The sequence below is a fragment of the Zootermopsis nevadensis genome, unplaced genomic scaffold (assembly GCF_977971745.1).
Source record: "Zootermopsis nevadensis isolate Lab colony 2312 unplaced genomic scaffold, Znev_1.0 Znev_ptg000003l, whole genome shotgun sequence".
NCBI classification, from domain to species: domain Eukaryota; kingdom Metazoa; phylum Arthropoda; class Insecta; order Blattodea; family Termopsidae; genus Zootermopsis; species Zootermopsis nevadensis.
This window is the reverse complement of record NW_028259135.1, coordinates 12,196,033-12,214,246: the sequence shown is the minus strand read 5'-3', so window position 1 is coordinate 12,214,246 and position 18,214 is coordinate 12,196,033. Positions and strand designations below refer to the sequence as shown.

The window sequence follows — 18,214 nt, the reverse complement described above, 5'->3', positions numbered from 1 at the left end:
CTACCTATCTTTATTAAATTGAGTGACCATAATCATGTTATTTTGAAGCCACTTATAAACTTCATAAGTCAGGGCAATTTCATTCCAAAAGATGGGGCTATTTGAGAAGAATAAGTTCACTTAATTTAGGTTGGGTTGGGTTAAGTTAGGTTAGGTTAGGTTAGGTTACGTTAGGTTAAGATAGGTTAGGTTTGAGTAGGATGTGTTAGTTTATGTTTTGGACCCTTGCGTTGCGTATTGTGGTTAGGTTTGTATCATTTTAGCTTTTGTTATTACGGGATAGGTATGTCAGGTATCTGTCAATGCCATTAAAGTTCAAGGTCATTAGAAAACGAATTTTTCCCTCACTTAATTCTGAGGAAACATTGCTTCGCAATTTGTAATCTTTATTAATCATTATTAGGATTATTACATCGAGGAAAACGACATGGGACGGACACGTAGAACGAATGGTTGATATCAGAATTGTTTTAAATTTTATCGAAAAACATAAAGAAAGAGACCACCACTTGGAAGATAATATTAAAATAAATCATAATTAAATAAAATGGAAGTGTTTAAATTGCATTAATCTGGCTGTAGATAAAGACCTGTGACCGGCTTCTTTTAGTGCGAAAATGAACCTTAGTGTCCCACGGAGGGTGACGAATTTCTTTACCAGCCTGTAAAGAAGGATTTTCTACATGCAGTTAGTTCTGTATTAAGTGGATTACTCACGCTGAGAGGTGTTGGGGCGGCGCACAGTGGGACATACCCTCCAAAGTCCGATCTTGAAGGTGATGCTGGTGGAGATGTCGCTGTTGGGGAGGCGAATTGGCTCGCGGGTAAAGAGCCACACGTTGCTCACGAATGCCGTCAGCAAAGTGACCAAGGACAGAACACCCCAGAGGATGCCCAGCCAGGACAAAGCAGTGCTGCTGCGCGCGTAGCACATCCCAACAATAACAGCGGCTACCAGTTTCTGTCCATACGAGTAGTTCACTCCACTACACAACACCTGAGATTTTTCGCATTGCCACTTGAATCAGCAAAATCTCTGCAAAGTTTGACTTTTCTCTCTCAACGCAGACGATGAAAATCAACATTTTTACAAAAGCTGCAGATGTACACACTTTTATCTGTTCTCTTACTTCAAGTGGACACTCAGTGTTTACTTCCGACTCCACTGTAAGAATCACCACAGTTAAAACACGAAGTACAATTCTCACAAATTCATATTTCAGAACTCCGGAAACGCGCTGTGTTCGACCACAGTTTCACTTCATAATCTAAGAGTATGTATTTCCGATATGCAAATGAGTATAAACTGTCAACACGACACCTTTTTACAGTAACATTCTTTGCTATACAATTCTCTAGTCAAGAAACAACTCCTACACGTTTCTTATACAGACACTTTATCGGACTCCACTTTTAGTCCCGGAACCTGAATACGACGTCCATTTTTCAAGTTGAATGCCGCGTAAGAAAATTATACGTGCATTTTAAACTGAAAGTCCGACATTCTGCACATACTTTGTGTTTATAATTTGTCTATATAATTCATCCTGATGCTAAGCATTTGTAGACCAATTCCATACACTTATGTTAAATCCCAAGCGTCTTTTGTCACTCAAAATATAGAGTGACAATACGTGACTAAGGTTGATATTTTCAAGTACACAAATATTCAATGTTCATATTTATAAAGTTAAAATCTGTTCAATGCCTCCATTCTTCCATATGAAACTGCGTGAATTATTCTTTGCACTTGTTAAATGAACGTATTATAACTTTGTTCATTTCTGCTTTCTTTAATCTTCACACTTTCAGATAAATTTCGTTACTTTCGTTCGAAATGTGTAGTTATAAACAGTCAGAGAAATTTATTACGCAAATACGAGTTACCAAATTTGCCCCTTATTTTTTTTTAAAAAATTTTCTTCTTACTTTCTGATTTCGATAAAACTACACATACATTTTCTGTACTAATGGTTTCAGAGTTATACTTATTACGTCACTTACTTTTAATCCGAGATAATTTGATAATTTTCCATCACTTACTTATTTTTAGTCTCCACATGGTTCAATTTCAACGCCAAGTCGATAGGAGCCATTACCTTTTTGCTCTGTTGGTAATGAATACTCAGTTTATCAGCAGTTACGAAATGTTTTGAATAGTTTCAACAAAACAGATTTCTGCGTATGTGCGCTGTAGATTACCCACTCTCCACATATGACTTCATGAGTAGTAAATTATTTTAAACTTTACGAGAAGACAATTAAATATTTGTGATAATTATAACTAACTGATGTAAGCACGTGTCTAAGATCTAATACGTAATAGAATAAAATTCTTCAAGGGCAGAAGATCACAGTCGAAAGTCATTTCGTATCAACTTGATTACACGTTTATTAAACGTTCCATAGCTAAATATTCTTAGTCACTGTATTCTGCCATGTATCTTTTTCATCTGGTATACGAAAATTAATAGACGTCTTTATGGAAGTTATATAAACTTGCGACAAAATTGAATCAAGTTTAATCTTAGAACGTATGACAATAAACTCTGGAAATCCTCGTCACTCTGTCCTCCTCTCTTTCGCTTGGTACTTTATTTAGTAAATAATATGCCTCTGTGCAAGAACTTGAGCAGATTACATAAGCAACAAAGTAGTCTTCTGTATGTTCATTACTTGATCTTCCTACAGCGTCACCTTCAAACGCTGAACTTCATCTGTAGTAGATTTTATACATGTAACTCATGCGTTATTACCAGGAATGCGTGTACTAATGAAACTCTTCATTGTTCGTGAAACATAATTTCGCGTCATATAATATTTTACATGGGATATTGTTCTGTGGTAAGAAGAAGGGAGGTCTTTTCTTTTAAAGTTAATGTATCCCGTATGTATCAGGCTTTTGTTTCACATAGCTCTCGAAGGATCACTTCGTGTCCAATAAATATTCACAGCATCAGTGTTACATTATTTGCTTCTAGCATCCTGCCACGTCGGCTTCTATCTTCCTGTGTTTTCATTTCGTCTTTTTATCACACCAGTCTCAGTTCCCATTCTTCATCCTCTTATCGATCTGCCCCGTCCTCTCTTCCTGTGACATTCCTTCCTTCAGTTCCGTGGCAACTGCAAATATAAAAAGGACAGGCGTTGGTTACAGTGGCAACATGAGGCTTTATATACTGTGAGTAGGTAAGGAAGAATGCAAGTGAATAGGAGGGAAACACAGAAAACAAAGAAAATAATGGTCTATAGAGAGGAGACACGCATGTTAATAAAATTACAAAATATGGAACAACAAAAACAAATGAGGATAATTAGCGGAGAGGTGGATATTAAAACAGAAGAAAGACGAAAGGCTCTGCAAATGGGGAAAATGGTAAAGACAGGATAACAAATGTAGAAAGAACTACCAAATTATTAAGGACATAAAATAATATAAGAAAATTTAACATAATATAACAAATTAAACATACGTAGTATGTACCATAATACGACGCAATGATATGACAATATAATGTATCAAAATTTTAAAAGCTCTCTAATCAAACAATAAGTTGACAAGCGAAATATTTTATTCTCACACCGTGCAGAAGAAAACACAGAGAAATCCAGGTGCATGCTCACAATTTTGTCACCAGACTAGAGGATAAAATCATTATATTGAGGTAGAATATAACACATTTGAAACTGGGGTAAAATTCAGAACGACGCATTCAAGAGGGAGTCCAGGGCAGACAGAATTTGAGGATGGCTTTTTACCGTGTAGGTCAGAATCCCTACTCTCATCCGAACATAATCTGGGCGAACAAATCCAAGAAGAATGACAAGGTAGAGGCATACAGCACGTATACAAAATTCTGGTTGCACAGCCTCGAGAAAAGATAACACTTGGAACGCCTAGGTCGGAGGATAATACAAAAATGGATCACAGGTAAAAAGTATTTTGGGGTGTGCACTAGCTTCTTTTGGTTCAGGACAGGGGCCAACAGGGGGCTCTTACGAATACCGCAGCGCGCCCTCGGTTTTCATAAAAAAAGTAAATTTCTTGACCATATGTGCGTGCTACTAGCGTCTCTAAAGGAACCACCTTCAATTTCTTAGTTAATTTTTCTTCATGATAAGTAGGTACATTATTTTTATGTGTGACGGATATTCATATTATGACATTTTGTTTGTGACTGTAATGACTTTGTGTTTTGTGCGAAAAGGTGAAGGAAAACGACTGAAATTGACTTTGTGAAAGCATTAAATATGAAGTAAGACTTGAGGTTCTCACAGCGGTGAGTATGAAGATTTCCGTCTTCTGGGCAGGCTACACCTTTCACTTTCCGGCCTATAAACCTAGCACCTCACACCCTATTGGCATATTCATCACCCTGATGACGGAGGCAGTATGACCTCTGAAATCTTCATTAAATACGAACATCACGCTTAATTCCAGAAAGAAACTGAAGTCGTACGTGATATTTGGTAGTTCAGATTTTATGGTTTATCTGTTACCCTAAAACAGCTCCAGTAGCTAAAGATCCTTGACAAACAAAATTCCCCAATGCCAAATGTAAGCTGAGGAGTGTCCTTGAAGGTAAATCACATACAATTCAATATCAGGATGATTTAGGATTGTGTTCAGCGGATTTATTGCTGCTAAACGAAGGTGCACAAAATACGTGGTACTAATGACACATTCAAAATGTAGTGTACATTTATTTAAATCGCTTTTACTTCTATAAAATTCTTACTAAACCTGTGATGTAATCTGTGTTAATGTACGGTCCATGTTTCGGGATGCCTTACGTAATCAAACACACAGTACAACTTCCGATAGACATGATAAAACATCATTAAACACTAACATACTTTCACCTGGAAGGGAAACCATGATGAAAATTGGTTACAAGCCACAGTTTATGGAATTATGGAATACATCACAAATTACGTCACCTGTTCATACAACCACATTCATTAAAGTTCAGTTCTAGCGATATGTTTATGTAATTATTATAGACAGTGAACTGTTCATGATGGTAACATGCGCCCAGATCTCTACGTACGGTTATTAAAAGTTTATACACAGCGAGAATCGGAAAAAAAAACAGTCCATATAGACTGGTCTCAAAAACATTGTGACCAAATATCAGAGGGTCATTCCATTAGACCGGAATCCTAGGTTTTAAAGAACGAAGCGTCATCTAAAAACCTTTGTAAAATTTGTTTGTAAGCAGATAATTCGGATAAAAGTTGATTTTTTTAAGTGTGATATGGTAAATTAAACATGCAAACTATCAGAATGAACTTGTCTTAAACGCAACCAACTAATGTTCGTAACTTTATTCACCACAACATAGGACACATAAGTTACGTATGAGTTGAAACGATCACTGTAGGTTTATAGTATTCAAAGAAATATCTACCAACCTTCCAAGTTAAATTTGCGTTTCCCGGCTTTCTACAGAATATGTGAAGTCAGTCGAATATTGGATCACACGTGTATCTCCTGCAGTATATTTCTTTATACTTTTTTACTCAATAGGTCCTGGAAGTATTGGCTATCCAGCTTTGAGGTCTCTGGTTGTAGATTTACGGTGCATGACACACTCGTCTCTCAAACGACTAAGCTGTTGACAACTTAATAATCATCAAATAAGGCAAATCTGATTATAATGGGAGCTGAACGTACGTTTTCCGTTCCAAAAAAGTTTCTCTTCAGTACAGGTACTTACAGATAATTATCATAGTTATTATTCGTTCTCAACAAGGGAAATGATCTAGCTTCGTTATCTGTTTTTTATATTCTTTAAAGTTTTACAATTATATTAGTGTTCCCTAGGTGGATTATTTGTTTTTATTTATATTTCTTCATTTTTTGCTCTGTGTTAATATTGTTTCTATTTTGGGTTTGCCTGTACTTGGCAGTTACATTTAATACTGTACAAGTATAAGTTTAGTTAATCCGTTTGTGTAATATTATTCATTATTATTTCACTATTATTGTATATTTATCAGTGTCTTCCTCTTATTGGCTTCTTGCTGTTGGCAAACACGTAAATAAATTAATTGAATTAGTATTATTATTATAGTTAATATTATTACCTATAAAGTAAAACACAAATAAAGCTAATCACATACGAGTAAATTATTCTAATTGTCCAACAAAAAAGTTTCGTAACTGATTTCCACATCTAGCAGTTCCAGTTCACATAACAGAACTCGAGGAAATTTCCTCCTGTGACACAAATTAAATTTATTGTACCAGCTGTAAAGTCATATGCTGGGATCACACATGAATAGCAAACTCACACCCCTTCAGCTGCAGGACGGCAACTTCTCCGGCAGCTGCGTATTGCGGGATAATCTATGCAGGGTGCTACAGGCGTTAACAGAGCAACACGCTGGGTCTATATCACCCAACACATATTCTCGCTGCACATATTGACTAACACATAACGCGACAGGAATGTAAGAACTTTTAGTCGGAATATGAAAACCTGACTTCATAATCGTCTCCAGTTTAAAACGCAAATAAGAGTGAAATATACATAAAATGTTGTTGTGTATACATGAATGCCCTAAGGGAAGAAGAATACAGGTTTGTGTCCTTTGAGAAGAGGATGTTGAGGAGAGTATATTGACGGGGGCATGGATAAAATTGCGTATAAGTGAATTTCATACTTTGGACTATTCATAAAAACTAGTTGATCATATCGAGGAGCACATAGAGTACGGGTGGGACACATAGAACTCATGAGGATACCATAAATGCATGCACATTTATGTCGAATACGAAACGAAACGGACCAACTGGGAGTCTTTGACGAGAAGGAGGAAAACATTACGATATAATGTAACTTAAAGTAACAAGACGTGAGGTGGATTGGATTAAGCGGCTGAGGTCGGGAGGGGGGGGGGAGTCGCGGGCTACTATGAGCACGAAAATCAGCTTTCTGTATCCGTAGAAGGAGGGAGATATCACGACTGGCCGAGTGACCATCACTTTCCCAAGTGGACTGTACTCTGTGGAGTGAAGGCAATAGGTTTAAATGAAAGATTTACTCATGAAGCAAGAGACTATAATCTGTACAGATGTCTGTCTTTCGCTATCCACGGTTTTATTTCAGTATTATTAGGAACATCAATGTCTTAACAGCGACAAAACTGTGCTGTGTCAATTGTTTTTCGATCTTGTGAAATAAAGCTATCAGTTTTGATTAAACTTTGATTATTTGTTTCAGATTGGGTCAATGTCTGCTAAAATCACATACAACTTCAATCAACATTTTCTTTCACACAGACATTGTTCAGAATTCCAAAAATTGTTCGAATGTTATTTATTTTGGAATTTCCACCCTTTTCCTCTTCTCCGGAACTTTTACATCCAACATATGTGAATGTATTAAATTATTCTTTTGTAAAAATTACATTTGTTTTACACGAGTTCCGAGTATTTCTTTTCAGCTGTATTCCACATTTAATATCCTTTTAATCCGAGAAGTCCCGGGGTGGAACATTCGAGTCATACATTCTGGTATATTTTAAGTCACATTAAAATTCGTTGAGGTAACGGGGCTTTGTTCACAAAAATAAACACTGGTTGTAGTGCAAACAAGTATGTGTGTGTCTGTGTGAGCGGAATAAATTAAAGCAAAAAACAAAATAACAACAACCAGCACCTAAAACAACACGTGAGACAATTTATCTTGCCCACTTAACACTGCCGCCGCGGCTAACGAAAGCTTATGCTAGTAATGCCTGCTGCTATGCAGCGGAACTGAATTTTATTGACTGCATAAGTCCGGTACCAAATTGGGCAATTACTTTTTTTTTTGTTCTTGAATTTTTAAAAAAAAAACGACATTGTGACAGAACAGAATGCTATGTAGTTTGTAATATGGACAGAAAGATGCTAACAAAATAAACCACCGTGAATAATCTCTTGTAGGTGTAATTGATGGTAAAATTCACTTGTAGCCAATTAAGTTCAGCTACGTGTAATATGTTCAGCGAGAGCGCAACAGAGCTTTGCGGCAATAATTTCACAATTTCTATATAATGGAAGGTACGCAGATAGTGAAAAATTTGAGGCCGTGTGTAAAAGGCCACGGAAATGTAATTTATTACAATATACATCTGGTAAATTGCAAGTGGTCGGAATAAATTTCAATTTGTATTATAAAGTATTATCCTGCGTTGCAAAATTTGCGTCGATAAATGTATACAACTCACCCATGTTACCGATTACGTACAATAGAAATAATATTATATTCCAGTTTGATACCAAAAATGATACATAATGGCGTAATCTGTTTGTTACACCATTTGGGGAAAACTTAGGCAATTACGAACAACAACGAGACAAGAAACAGTCCAAACCCCGAGCAAACGTCCGTCAAGACAGAAAACAACCGAAAATGAAACTTTTTACTGCTAATATGATGTACCGTGGCACGCGGAGAAGTCTGCCAGTCTGTTGTACACGGAGGCCTTGTTGAACTGCGACGCAAATAATGGAGAACACGAATACAAAAGTTTCAAACGAGGTTTCATGAGGGACAATTCCCCCAGGCGACATCTTTCCAGCTTTCCACTCGAAACACCTGCCATGCTTTACCTGTGCTATCCAATTATGAAATTGAACAACTTAAAGAGGAAATGCTATTCCAGCCGACTGGATGATTGTTTTACCATTTTTATCTTTTCAAAATTAATTATGCTTAATTTAAAATTTACAAACAGCGCCATCAACGTAATAAATAAGATTCTGAGTAAATAACAACAGTACCAGTTAATGAGTTATAACTACGGACTCAGGAAAATTAACTTAAATAGTCGAACCAATGAATGCTAAAATCAAACCACTTAATTCCGTGAAGTTGACTCATTCTTCAAAAAATAAACATCTGAGTTAGTTTAGCGTATTAAATTACTTTAAACAATAACAAACGTGGTAATACAGAAGAAATTAAAATATGCTGGAAATTTACTGGGAAGATAAACAGTAGATAATTGGTATCACAAGGGCGGTTACCTGCTCTGTGAAAAAAACAGCTTGCGATTTCTTCCTTAAAACAGAAAAATTAACCATTTTCATACACAACTTTACATATGCAAAGATGTTAACTATTTATTTAAAGAAATTAATTTTTATTAACATGCATAATAATCATATTCAAATCGTAATTACGTAGGATTTGAGGTCTGATGATGGAGGCAGTAAGAACCTCTTAAACGTAGGTATACTTCTGCCAGGCTACACGGCGTAACAACCCAGAAGACAGAAATCTTCATATCGTAGTTACTTTTGAACAGTTGCTTATTATAAAATTAACAATTTTCATTTGTCTCCTCAATTAAACGATCTTAATTTGTTACAAAGGTCTCCAAATGCGCCATTAAAAGTTTTAGTCCATACCCCTGTCAACTCTTGCGGCTAGCGGAAAGTTATTAGCACGCCCACCAAGTATTTCATCAAAACCTCCGAGTCTTCTTTCATTTCATCTAAGAGATTACTTAGTTGCAGTTTTAAGATTCTTAAAGGAGAACATAAAATCTTATTCTGTCTGTTATCGCCCTCGAGGAGTCCTGAAAGAGGTTCAAATTGGAAATAAAGATTCCAGTCCCTGCTCTTCATCCACAGCAATGTATTTTATAACTCAGCAACCCCAAGAAACTTTAATAGGAATACCAACTAAAGCTTCTAGTAAAAATCGCCAAGTATTAATACTAATGTATCGTAATAGTCGATATCGACTTATCAACAAATTTTATCGGTAGTGGCCATGTTTACGACCATATGAATACTACCTACTACACTGCCAGTCCTGCGTACTAGAGTAGAAGAAACTGCCGAAACGTCGTCTACATCAACGAACATCAGAAAATAGACAATGTCCAGCCATGTCGGTGTAATAAATCAACCTATTTCGCAAATGATTAACAACTGATGTGCTACATTCTCAGCTTACCACATGTAGGCACATGAAACAGGTTTTACGGTGTCTTTGTGCTCCGTAACTGCCAACTGTTCTTGAAATTGACGACGTAAGACGTAAGTCGAAGATCCTATTTCGCTTCCCTTGGGATATGCTGATACAGTAGTACGTTACGAGGTTTGAAAAATCCAATTTGCTGCCCATGTGTTACGCCTAGCATAGCTGGGATTATTCGGTACGGGTTTTAAAGCGTGATAAACACGCGGTGTGTCTGTTTTCTGACTCAGCATGAAAGTCCTTGTATAAAAGTGCCGTATCTGCGGAGTACCGACCACTTTATAAAACGAACGGTCAAACATAATGTACTCCTCAATCGACGCGTTCATAACTCACTGTAGATCAGGTCCTCTAGAAAAGCTGCCAGTCGCTGCGCTTAAGAAATTCTTCGCCTTCTGTAGAACCAGAAGGTTAACTATCGTTTTCATAAGAGACCGTCACTTGTCTGTATTTTGACCCAGATAACTCCAGCTTAGGTCTTCCAAAAAAAAAAAAAAAAGTGCTTTTGTCATTTTTATCTACCCCATGCGTGCTACATATCTCGCTCATCTGATCTTTCTAAATGTGATCACTCGTAACATTACTTTATCAAAATTACAAATTATCAATTTATAATTCTGTAAGTTCTTTAATTTTCTGTTACTAAACCTGTGTTAGATTTAGACATTATCCTCTCTGCACGTTGTTCTTAAACACGCCCAATGCACTCCAAAGTACCTTCTTGAATATTTTTGCTTACATGTGCAATGGTTTTCACAACACACGTCTTTCTACAATTATAAATATTTTCGGTTATTTCTTAAGCAGAATCCAAACTTCTTAAAAGGTCACATGACTTGCATACTGATTGCATGATTTACGTTTCATAAATGGATAAAAAAATGAGTGATCTCTTCCCTTCAGATTTTCAGACTACAGTTCTGTACGCATTTGTGACTTCCGCCATTCGCAATTCATGTATCTTCATCCTTCATGATCCTTGATTTTATAAATGTATTAACCCTTTAAAGAATAATGCTGCTGCCTTAACAAAAAGTAACTTTGCATTTATGGATATTGTATAATTCTCGCTCTAAACATGGACTATTTCCTAAAACAACATTAACCAGCTGATCTTTTCAATGGTCAAAGACTGTGTTTTCTTTGCGGTACGGACTAAAATTTATGTAGGTAAGCTTCGGCTTCAAAGGTTCAACATCTGGTGGAAAAGGAACATTACGATAAATACACCCTCTCTTCAGCGTTTTGGTTGATATTAATTAGAAATGTCCTAATTATGTTATAATTCTGTACACTCCACATTCTTATTTGTTACCGTATTTTTTATCCCCATCACAACGAGAATTAGAAGATGGACTCAGATGGAGTTTACACAAATTTACAACAGCACTAGACAGAAGTAAATTATCAGCATCACGCTCCGTCAGCATTATTCCCCGTACCACTTAGAAGGGAGGCTGAATTGGCTTAAGGACAGGTGTATTTTAAAAATGTTTATAAACCTCATAAATTAATACATAAACTATCAGTAACACGCAGAATATTAAACAGTATAATTAACTTAAATCACTCTTTAGTGTTGACTTCTGTTCCGAACTGCTCAGATACACATATGCCATAAGAGGTAAAATGTACTCTTAACTTCAGAGAAAACAACTGAAATACGTTCTAATAACAACGAAAGATATGTTATGAACTGCAAAAACTCACCTGTGGAGAGACCCCCATAATCTCGTGTTTCGTGAACGTCAACAAACAATATCGCGTAACAAGTTTAAATAACAAGACGAAAGCTACTTTCAATAAGATAGTCATCGACAGCACTGCCTTGAAATTAGATGAAAGAAACAAACCTACTGAGGTGTCGCTGTAGATCTTCGTGACCTCGTGCACTTCACAGTTAGGGTCTCACTGTGCATAGACCTCGGACCGACAGCAAGGCCTCCTCGGCTGCCAATGATCTCATCCCGCCGCTCTCAGCATCCGCCTCGACGCATCAACTGCAGAGCCATCTGCCGATTAAAAGATGAAGCACTCTAAACAATTGTATTAATCTTCAGGGCAAATTTTGGGAACCTGCAAGTCCATGAAGAACACATCGGGTACACCTGTTACCAGAACGACTTCCTTTGGTAAGACACAAATTTGTCAATCTGTTTAATTAACCCTTTGACGCGGTAAATTTAAATACCGCGACAGAGCTCGAGCCGCGGTAATTACGTCTGAATGGCCATTTAAATTTTGCTCTAAAACACTTTATTTATCATAACGCTCGAACTATGTGAGATATAATTATGTATTTTCACTGAAATACTCTTAAAATGTTGGATTTATAATCTTACCTTATAATATGAACGCCCTGTGTGTGAGCAATGGTATATGTGGATTAGAAGTTGAGTTTCGTATGGCTTTATTTGAAACGTCATCATAAAACAACACTACCCCGATAAATAGATTTTATCCTTTTCTCGTGCTTAATGCACACTCCGTAATTTATTGGAGGCTGCAGCATTCTTTCCTGTGTCAGAAATATGCGCCGTTACGCCAGACTATCAGCTGTCTGAGAAACTGAAGGCCAGCTATTCATTATACAGTAATGCATTCAACCGTCTCTTACTAAGAAGCCTTCCTAGATATACTTCTGAGTATAGGGGTATTAAAATTTTCTTATTTCGGACACACCGGTACATGCAGAACGCATATACAAAGCGACGTTGATTAGTCTTGAATGCTTCAGATTCGACTTTTTTTTCCTCTCTCTCTAGTTCCAGGAATTATGGCTGTATCATATGATACTTCCGACACTGATAAAATGAATAAACTGCATTCACAAACAAACACCACGTGTTGAGAGGCAAGTCCCGATAACTTTTGAGGTCAAGCAGTTATATTTAGATTGACCGTCCGAGCCGCATGAAATACAAAGCTAGTACTATATGAACAGAGAGAGCATTCTTTTCGCAACAGATAAACTACAAACATCATATATCAGTCGTTATTAGTTCCATACTTGTGGGCTGCAGGAATTAGGCTAACAGCCGGGCGTGCACTGCACTGACTTATACGGCTAGCGTCGATTTAAATGCCCTCGAGCGTTACCAGATTATACTGACATACACGCTGAAGGGTTAAGCACCAACGCCTGAGGACGCACACGAGTGGGGTGGAGGTATGACTCCACGTATTCTAAACGAAGGCACTGGACGGAGGTGAGTGAGGAGGCTGACATTCCGGCCGTTTTCGACCTCGGAAAGGGTCTCGAGAGACGGAGTTACCGCCATTGCCGACAAGTGGGCGAAGAGGAAATTCTCTGCTCCTACCAGTAACTGAATCCAGGTCCTCCAGCCCGTAGCCGGTCTCAGTATTGACTATGCAGATAATAGAATAATGTACTTGAATAAAAGAAAATACACATTCCCGGCCAAGCAGCCGTACACAAAGAGATTTAAAAACTACATGCTCATAACTATTTCTAAATCTAAATATGCTAGACAGCCTAATCCATGAAAGTTGAAGAAGAAAAAGAATTGTGTTAGTAAATTCCTTGGATAAAATTCCAGAAGTCATAAATAATTAAGTTTCGGTGATTTTTCTCAGTCATTACAATAGTTTATTCGACACAAAGTACAGATTCATCTGAACACCTCAGTAGCTGATACTGTGTAGTTAAATAGGCTATCTTGCTTAGACTTAATATTTATAAGAATGCTGAAATGTTGCTCCTTGTAGTTCGGTAGAAGTTTACCGACATTTCAGGACGCTTGTCCTGATGATAAAGACAGCAAGTACCTCTGAAACGTCGGTAAACTTCTGACAGAGTACAACAACTGACAAGACAGAGACCCTGAAACTGCGCTGAAGAACAGATCACTTCGCATGTTTTAGTTTTACAAGTTTTCAGTGTTTTGATGAATATACGGAGGGGTACATAACTGATCACCATCAAACAAGAAAGAAAGAAACAATAAACGAGAACAATGCGAAGAAAGAATGAAGCAGAAATATGTCATACGTTACAAACAATTTTCTCGTGGTAACATCTGGCATGCCTAGTTTGCTGAGACAAATCCACAAATCGGTGGAATTGAAAAATGTAATACGTTGTCATAACGATGTAGAAAGAGATTAACTGAGCGGAAAATGTCTTCACGTTTGATTTTTACGTAACACATCTATATGTCCAGCGAACTATATTAAAAAAGCTGCATGATTTATGAAGTTGGTACGAACACTGACTCATGTAGTTGCCAGATGCGACCCGACCGCAGGCTAGACGCCTTCAATGGAGGGGGGAGGGTGAGATAAACTTTCCTTAATCGGCAGCATCAGTTGCCAAGGAGTCGAGAGTATATTTCTTCTTTCTACACTCCGAGCTTGGTACAACTGGCACATAGAGACTGTCAGACTTACAAGATGTTTACCTGAGCAGTTCATATTCCCTAAGAGGAATCAAATGTATATTTATAATAACATCTCATAATATTATCAAAGACCAATGTTTTCAATCCTCAATTCTTCCGTTGAATGGACTCATGAGTGCAGAACTTGGACTGTTGTTGACTATGGGAGCTGTCATTGTCTATATGTGTGTGCATATTAAAGTAAGCAACTGTGAAACATCCGTCAGTATTTACCATTTTTCATCGAGAATCAACCAAGAAGACACCTATCCCCATAGACACAGCTAATTTGAAGATTTTTTAAAAAAATAAGAGCAACTGATACCGCACGACAGGCTGACTTTGCTTGAAGTGCTTTCTATGGACAATGACACTGACAGAAAACTAAACCCTATTCATCAGATATAAAAAATCGTAAAATAAGTTATGTTAGTTCTTGTAATATTGTAATATTAAACTGAAAAGATATTAGAACAAAAGAACTGAAGGAAATGTAAGCGGTAAGTAACATATGGTACGCTAACTTTGTTCATTTTCTCTTCTGAAAACTGTATTCTACTCCAGATTGCTGTCAAAAAGCTAGATATGAAATTTAAGGAAAGTAGATGAAGAAAAGTAAAGATATTAGAAAAGTGGTAATACAAAACCACAGCTTCCGGTTAACGATTTCTGTGCGTGTGTAAAAATTCAAAACGGCTACGTTGAATTATGTAAAAATTCCAAAATAAAATGCAAAGAGCGAGAAAGGACAGTGGAAATAATGAGCGTGTTTCGCTAATTTTGTTACGGACAGGCCTAGAAAAGGTGTTGACGTAGTCGTCTCTTATATACGTTACAGATTGCGTTGCTGAAAAAAAGATTCGGGAGAATCAAATCATCAAGTAAATACTATAAGAAACGAGGAATTTATTTATTTATTTAGTGTTCTGTCTGAGGACAGGTCCATATGAACAGGATCCTTCCATCCTTTTCTCGGACTGGGACCTGTTCATATACGTTCTTGGCAGATGATCCAGAAGTGGTTTTCCATTGCCTTCTTCTGTGTGTGAATGGAGTAATTGTTGGGATGCCACGGAGGAAAACTCCGTGTTGCCTAGACCACGGCCTTGCCCAACACAAGTTATAAATTCGGGCACCGCCGGGAATCGAACCCGAGACCCCAGGATTACAAGGCCAGCGTTATAACCGCTAGACCATCTCATCTTATTATTATTTAGTGTTCTGTCTGACGACAGGTCCAAATGAACAGGATCCTTCCATCCTTTTCTCGGACTGGGACCTGTTCATATACGTTCTTGGCAGATGATCCAGAAGTGGTTTTCCATTGCCTTCTTCTGTGTGTGAATGGAGTAATTGTTGGGATGCCACGGAGGAAAACTCCGTGTTGCCTAGACCACGGCCTTGCCCAACACAAGTTATAAATTCGGGCACCGCCGGGAATCGAACCCGAGACCCCCAGGATTACAAGGCCAGCGTTCTAACCGCTGGAGGAATATGTTGCTGTTATTCTGTGGCAAGTTGGGAACAACTATTGTTATAATTAGTAATGCATTAAGCCATGATATAAATTTAAGGCGTGTGCTTAAGCCTGAATGTGTAAATGGTGGATAATGGCCAGAATCTACACTAAAATACATTGTTCAAATTTGTGAATGTGTTGTGTTTCATATGCACTGCGTAAAGGTAATTGTGATACACTACCCGACGGGTACAGTATTTGGTCGTCTTGATGGACGATTCTGCTGACCTCGCAGAAATGCTCTGCAGTTATTCAACTGCCTGAGCCCAGTTTCTTTAAATTTACACTTCTCCACGCCAACGTTCTTGACTGCCTAATCTTTACATTACTGACCAGATCCTCAGCTACCACGTTGTCACCTAAACAACAGGTTTCTTAGAAGAACTCTACATTACAAAGTGTACAAGTTGTTATCACATGGAACAGGCGAATGTCTCGTACCAATCTCGTTCATACTGTTAAAAAGCAATCATATATTCAATACAGAATGTAACGGAACATCGTTAGAAAACTTAACAGTTTTGAAGATGGCTGTCTTCTGTGTTGTAGCGCCGTGTAGTCAGGTAGATAATTTACCAGGGTTTCACAGGTATTCCCTGACACCATGATTAGGGAGACGAGTATGCAGATCTCGAGGTTTTGAGCAGTGATGATGGAAGCAGAGAATACCTTTGAAACGTCGGTAAACTTCTACTAAAATACACGGCGGAACAACCCAGAAGACAACCATCTTTGTATACGCAGCCATGAGAATCTAGTTTCGGGTTCTGTAGTTAACGATTTCGTAATCGTTAAAGAACGTAACCTCACAGTTCTACTGCACCAAAACAAACAAATTAACTCTTCGTTCTATCTTACGCATGAAACGTTAAGAATAGGCACGGTAAATAATACAGTGAAATTAAACACTCCGATATTCACGTTTCGCTTCAAAAAAGAAAGCAAGTATCGATTATTTTTCGAGAAATATCATAGTCGATTAGGCGCCCCTGGGCGACCGACTAGATTGCCCGCTCCTGAAACCGGTCATGTACTTGTGTGGTTTCCTATCAAAAGCAGACAAACAACTGAAACGAAAAGCAGGAGTGGGGGGGTAGTTTATATTATTGATACCAATAGGCCTTTTGGACGTGATCAAAAATGGCAGTCACTAATGTGATCTACGAGTGAACTTATGGGCGAGACGTAGCAACTCTCCACTGCAACATATACAGACCGATCGTAACAATGTCACTTACTCCACAGCGGATACAATGTTGTTCTAGTCTCCCCAGAATCAAGGACCTCACGATTCGTGTTCCGTACCAAGTTAACACGGAAAATTCAGGCTACACAACCACGGAATTTAGTAAATGTGTATTTGCTGATTCACACTGACATTTGAATAAAATAATATATGCACTGGGGCACTAATACCACATTTATTTTTTATTTATTTAGTGTTCTGTCTGACGACAGGTCCATATGAACAGGATCCTTCCATCCTTTTCTCGGACTGGGACCTGTTCATATACATTCTTGGCAGAGATGAACAGAAGTGGTTTGCCATTGCCTTCTTCTGTGTGTGAATGAAGTAATTGTTGGGATGCCACGGAGAAACCGGGGAAGCCCCCGGAGGAAAACTCCGTGTTGCCTAGACCACGGCCTTGCCCAACACAAGTTATAAATTCAGGCACCGGGAATCGAACCCGAGACCCCAGGATTACAAGGCCACCGTTCTAACCGCTAGACCACATAATCCTTCTTTAGTAACTACAGTGCTTTTGTACTTTAGAAATGTTTAACTAGTCGTGCTTCTTTAAAGGCCAAGAGTTATTCAAGATATTAAAAAAATTCCCAGCATTTTATCAAATTCGGATTATTATCATCATAATGAGAAAAAATCAGCCCTTTTCCAGGTCCTATGTATTATTTTATAATATAATGGTTTCTGTACGGTTGGAAGTTATTAGCCACCCGCCTAACCCTCAAGCTGAAGAGCTGCCCCTTATCGGCTGTCTGTGAATAATTATTTAGTGTACAGTCCACGACTGTAATCTTGAGACTTGCAAGGAATGCAGTAAGTCCGGATCATTAAAGGCAGACGCTCTCACCCCGCAAGTCTCAAGATTACAGTCGTGGACTGTATTCCCAGCCGCCCTTCATATCTGCAGGACGTGCAATCCGAGGACGCGCCATGCTGTACTGATAACGGACCTACTTAACATGGACACGAAGCCCGTTCTTTTACGATGAAAGAGATCTGTAAGTAAGCCAGAATCTACTTCTGTCTATGATAAACTCTGCAAGTTTGAATACAAAACATTCAATAT

The 18,214-nt window shown here is 37.9% G+C and overlaps 1 protein-coding gene across 4 annotated transcripts in view; it reads right to left on the bottom strand.

Moving 5' to 3' along the window:
• Positions 1–18,214, bottom strand: part of LOC110838291 (uncharacterized) — a 218,701-nt gene that overhangs the window by 174,165 nt on the left and 26,322 nt on the right. The window contains exons 2-3 of one of the 4 annotated variants that reach the window (XM_087342553.1): positions 11,837–11,995; positions 718–3,123 (exon numbers count right to left, since the gene is read on the bottom strand). In XM_087342553.1, coding sequence (XP_087198679.1) covers positions 718–934 — 217 coding nt within the window. In that variant the 5' untranslated portion in view covers positions 935–3,123; positions 11,837–11,995. The other 3 variants (XM_087342554.1, XM_087342556.1, XM_087342555.1) reach the window with 3 other exon arrangements.